Below are 5386 nucleotides of genomic sequence, written 5' to 3'. Positions count from 1 at the left end.
AAACCAAAAAAAAAAAAAAAAAAAAAAAGCAATATCCACGCATGTTCCTGAAGAATCTCAACAATACCAAACCCACGGCGCTGGTGCTCTTAGTCATTTTTCTTGTTCCCGAACAATTTTGCAGAAATACCGTGTCTCCTTTCGCGCATAGAAGATTTAAATCTCAATACCATTGAGTCTACCTCTTGCTCCTTTTTGTCGTACACCAGAAAGGCCGTGAAGCCAATGGGAACCCCTGGTGAACATAGGAGCAAAACAAATGTAGAATATCATAACTCCGGTTGCAACAAGACGCTCTTTTCCAGTTTTCTACCTCTCTGGTTCCAATTTCAAAGGAAGGATAAGAAGACATTTTCTTTATAGATCCATGAAAGTTCATGTGGGTGAAAGTGAATGTGTGAGAGAAAGAGAGAATACCTATAACAAATAAGCTGCGAAGTGATAGAGCTCCCGCAAAACTTAAAACTAGTAGAATTAGTACCACCTATTTCATTTATAAGATAAAAATGAGCGTTAGAGTGATGATGGTTACATGGGATGGGACATCGGATTACTGGAATTGCAAGAAAGAAAAAGTTTTAAAAAAAATACCTTTAGAAACAAGCTCCAGTCATTCCCTTGGCAGAGAGACTTCAGTGTTTTAACAGGTTCGTTCCATAAAGAAATCACTGACAAAGACAGTTGGCGGGACGATTCCTCGGAGAGGTGGAACTGCGATGGATGGATTTTTTCGATTTTGTAACCGAATCTGCAAAAACGAAACTCGTTTGTTAATAATCTCACTAAACAGCTGGATACCATAAAGGGTTTATTTGTTCCTGAAACAATTAAAGTACATATATAATAACACCGTTTCAAGAAAGTTTAAATAGAGAGATGGTTGTAACATCAGTAAAACGAATCATGTGTTTCGTAAAAGTCACTGTGTTTTAGAGAAAAGAATGCACTTATCGATAACAAGATCCCTTCTGGATCTGACTATCGGCAAAAGAACAAGCAGCTCAAAATTGTTCATACCGCATTACAAAAGAAGAAATTGAGCGTATAAAGAATCTTACATTTTCTCCGGCAAAAGGCCATGGATGAACAAGAATATCGATGCCGCCAACAGAACCTTCGCAAGAGCAGTTATGATGGAAGATCCGGTCGCAACAAAGTTATAATAGATAGCAAACAGAATGAGTATGGCAAAGAGACTCTGCTTCTTATCCTTCCACAGAAGTGTATCAGCAACTGCAAGACCATGCCACAAATCAGGATTCTCATATCATATCCATAGTAATTAACAAATCAGGATTAGGCAGATGACTCAAAGGTTAAAAACAATTATCAAGCTTTACTAATATCCTCAAGCATATCTTCAGACGGAAATCAATCTTAGAAACCTAATGTTATCATTTTGGGAGAGCCGTGCAATTCCCTCAACATTTTTTTCTACTGTTTTGAGGTTATACAGTAACACTGGATGCATGGTATTCGCAAAGCTGGCTTCAGAAAAATCAATAAATCATTCATGACTTAAAAAATGTAAGAAAATATCTTCTTATGCTTTCTAAAAGGTTAAGAGTATGGATTCTATATAGGGAAACAAAAGCAGCTGGGAAGTAAAAGAAGCGTATGAAATTGAAAAAATACTGCTCATACCTTTTCCATCTCCAAGAAATCTAGAAGCTTTGGATGAACCCTCTCGATTGGGTTTATTTTCAACTCTCAAATGCGAGAAAGAGTTTATTGTCCTCCGAATACCTTCCTGCAGGAATCATTACATCAAGATTTAGAAAAACAGTAAAGGATTGCAATATCTCACATGCCGCTCCCCCCAATTTCTTTCATAATTTTACTGCACATCGTCCAGTACATTGTGATGTCTATTCATGCGCTCCATTCAATAAGCATCTATATATGCTTACTATATTTCGCCTTTCAAGTTGGTGAATACCTGTTGACAACCCAGACACGGCAGCCATGAAATACCGAAACAATAAATACATCTCTGTTTTAAATTAAAGATATACAACCTGAAGTGGCACCACTGGAGAATAGCCCAGCCGATCCTTTGCTTTTGAACAATCGAAAGTTCTGCTGCGAGAGAGCAGCCTAACTCTTGAAGGTGTTAGTTGTGGTACTTTCATTCCATATGGTCCCAGCAATTTATATATCACTTCAACCAGATGAGCAATTGGCATCATGACGACTGCAGGGATCTTTATTCTTGGCCTGCAAAATACAATAAAATAGGAAGACTAACAAAGCGCATGAGTTTCTTATGGCTTAATTCATTATGTTCTTCCATTGATAAAAAGTAGCGGATAAATTTATGCAAAAGTATGAGAATTTTCCAATAAAGAGAAATGATTTAGAAACAAACAAGATAGCAAAACTTGAAATGCATTCTCAATTTCTCATTAAATTGAAAGAACACGTCGAGAATGAAAAATTATTTTTTAGGTTTCCCTCTTTATATTTCTGATGCCCTTCTGATATCTGAGATCACAACAAAATATCATGGGCGTCACTTCTTGCTTGCTGTTGAAACAGTATCATCTTCCTTACAAGTTTTTTTTTTGGTTGAATTCCTTACAAGTTTTTGCTTCTCACTAAACACATATATCACAATATCACAAACAAAACCTACGTGCAAAGTGACTTAAGTATAAACAAATAATATTTCAGAGAAGAATGTCCAGTTTAACTAATTCAACATGCAAGGCAAAACAAAATCACGTCACAGGCATGCTTTTAGTTGATATTCATTGGGTAGGAAACGAAATCTCAAAGAAGCAAAAGAAACGATCCGTGCCAATAGCCCTATGAACACACTCTTTTTGCATATACCACAATAAACTTTTTGCATATACCACAATAAAAACACGGAAATAACAATACCTCTCATAGCCAAGTCCTTCAAGAATCTGCGACATAAACTCCCAAAACTTAATTGGCTCCATGTTGGTGATGAAATATGCCTGCACAAACAGTGAATGCAAAGTCAAAAAACAGCCCCAAATGTCCCTCGGCATCATGATTACCACATCCAAACACTGTTTTCTTTAATTAAATTAGAAGGGACTAATTATTTTTAATCAAAAGAGACCATACTTTAACCAAAAGTATAAACAACTTTCCTTCAGGGTAATCGACATGTCTCATATTAAATTTATATGATATTTCACACCATAATTTTCCAACTAAAACAGACAAGGCTTGAGAGCAGTCCATATACGATCAAATTCTGTACAATCCTGCAACAGTTTTCATGCTGTGTTTCATAATTTTCTGTTGCATTCAAAATGCCGTGCAGTCATTCCTTGCCATATCAAAGGATCTGAGGCTTCCTTCTATTCAACAAAAGGAGAGAAAAGGGGTAAGTTGGACGCAAGAGTGGCTTTCTTGAAATTTTTGGTCAATATGTCTAAACAGAATGTGAACCTAACCACATCTTTTAGTTATGCATTTCGCCACAGCAATTCAATGCAGACAACAAATTACGTCTGCAGAAAAGAAATCAGTAGACTTATACAACAAAACGTTGGTGAGGCCAAACAATGAAGCACCTTGGACAACTACACATGGAATCAACTTAATCACATACCTGGCCTGCAGCTTTCTCAGAAACTTCTCCTCCTGATGCTAGAGCTCGTTCAGCACATACATGGGCATGCACTACATTTTCGACGTAGGTAAAATCATAGAAGTTATTTCCATCACCGATAATGAACTGCACAATACAGAAGCAGGAAACAATCATAAAACACATTTTTTTCCTCAACGACTATTTAAGTTATTGAATTTTTTTTATATAAAAAAGGCAAGGCTAAAGATACAACACATTGTGACCGTGAAATTGTCATAGGACAATGCCTTAAAATTCTCATAAAAGAGATCCTTTATTAAATAAAGCAACTTACGGAATAAGCACACCATTTTCAATAGAGACAAGTGAAAATAAATCACCAAACCAGAAAATAAATTCAATTATGATGTATAGTGCTCCATTAGGAATTGCTGATTGCGTGATGCAAAATGGAACCTGTTCCACAAACTGCTTCTTAATAGCAATGTTGTTCTCTTCATCTGCTTTGACAGTAAGCTATAGGCTATTTTGAAAAGAACTGCTACATCTGTGCCATTTAGTTATTGGTTCCAAAAATATACATTCATATACATATTTCGCATTTGAGATCTTGTCTCTGCCAAATAGGAAAACCAGTGGTTCACATCTGTAGCTTAAAGCATCAAATAGACAAAATCTGGATAGCTGAAGCTTAATACATAAATTTTATTTTCCCTCTCCCATCTGCTAGCCAAGGCTACCAACTCCTTCAAGGTATTATGTTGCTATCAACTAAACCAAGCTAATACTTGTCAGGACTCAGGACGGGTCTATTATTCCCTAAATTTTCTCTAAATGGAAAAAGAACTAAAAACAACCATCTATATTTGGCTAAAGTAGTTCGTCATCCTCTGAAACTTGACTTTTTTTCCAAATCCATGTTGTCCAAAAGATAAGAAACTAGTCGAGATTTTTTACCGCAATATTTTTCACTTTCTCACTTTTTCATATGAAGCAAACTGGGTTATCCAGAAAACCAATAAGTTCAACATGCAAATAAAGCTTAGAGTACCATCTTGAAAATGTCAAAGCTTTACCTGTAGCCTAGACAGGGTAACAAATACATGAACAAAAGCATCTATCCATAACCGATTGGCAAATCAGCATGAATGCCAAGACAATCAGGTGAAGAGAAACAAGAGCATGGAAAGATTTAAGGAACATAAATAGGAGAATAGACAGAGAAAGAAGATTATCCAACCTTGGATTTTCCAGCCCTGGCAGCAGCTACAAGCGATGGAACCATCAATCTATCACCAGGACCGAAAATGCTGCTAGGACGTATGCTACAAGTGAGAAGTCCATTTGTGCCGTTCGCCTTCATGACCAATGCCTCTCCTTCAGCTTTGGTTGCAGAGTAAGAATCATTATGCTGAAAGGATGAAAAAATTATTCACTTTCTGCTTCTTAAAGAAAGTTAAAATTAAAATGAAGAAAATCTAGTAAGCGAAGATCAGAACCAAGCATCCAAGCAGACAACTCACATATCTGTAATCATCTAGACGAACCAGTGGGAAGAACGAGAGTTTAGATACTGTTAGTTCCTACCTATGAAATAGGGAAACAGACACTGAACACATAAATGTTGTAGCATTATCAAAGCTACCACTAGAAAACAACCAAAAGCACATGCCAGGAGCTAACACTAATCTTCATTCACAAAAGAAACATCCGAGCAATCAATCGATCCGACAACCAAGGCTAATACCTTGGGTGGATATGGCATTGATTCATCAGCATTCAAAACTCCATGAACCCCATCAAACACGACGC

At 36.7% G+C, this 5386-nt stretch overlaps 1 protein-coding gene across 1 annotated transcript in view; it reads right to left on the bottom strand.

Annotated features, from left to right (window-relative positions):
* Positions 1–9: 9 nt before the first annotated feature.
* LOC104804450 (3beta-hydroxysteroid-dehydrogenase/decarboxylase) overlaps positions 10–5386 on the bottom strand; it is a 6349-nt gene continuing 972 nt past the window's right edge. Inside the window, exons 5-14 of the mRNA XM_010528759.2 lie at positions 5322–5386; positions 4815–4985; positions 3593–3718; positions 2887–2966; positions 2019–2217; positions 1645–1750; positions 1059–1233; positions 592–748; positions 418–484; positions 10–235 (exon numbers count right to left, since the gene is read on the bottom strand). Coding sequence (XP_010527061.1) covers positions 90–235; positions 418–484; positions 592–748; positions 1059–1233; positions 1645–1750; positions 2019–2217; positions 2887–2966; positions 3593–3718; positions 4815–4985; positions 5322–5386 — 1292 coding nt within the window. The 3' untranslated portion in view covers positions 10–89. The remainder of the gene's footprint in view (positions 236–417; positions 485–591; positions 749–1058; positions 1234–1644; positions 1751–2018; positions 2218–2886; positions 2967–3592; positions 3719–4814; positions 4986–5321) is intronic.

This window comes from Tarenaya hassleriana, unplaced genomic scaffold (genome assembly GCF_000463585.1).
Source record: "Tarenaya hassleriana unplaced genomic scaffold, ASM46358v1 Cleome9, whole genome shotgun sequence".
NCBI classification, from domain to species: domain Eukaryota; kingdom Viridiplantae; phylum Streptophyta; class Magnoliopsida; order Brassicales; family Cleomaceae; genus Tarenaya; species Tarenaya hassleriana.
Note: the sequence above shows the minus strand (reverse complement) of the source record. Positions and strands in the feature narration are given on the sequence as shown.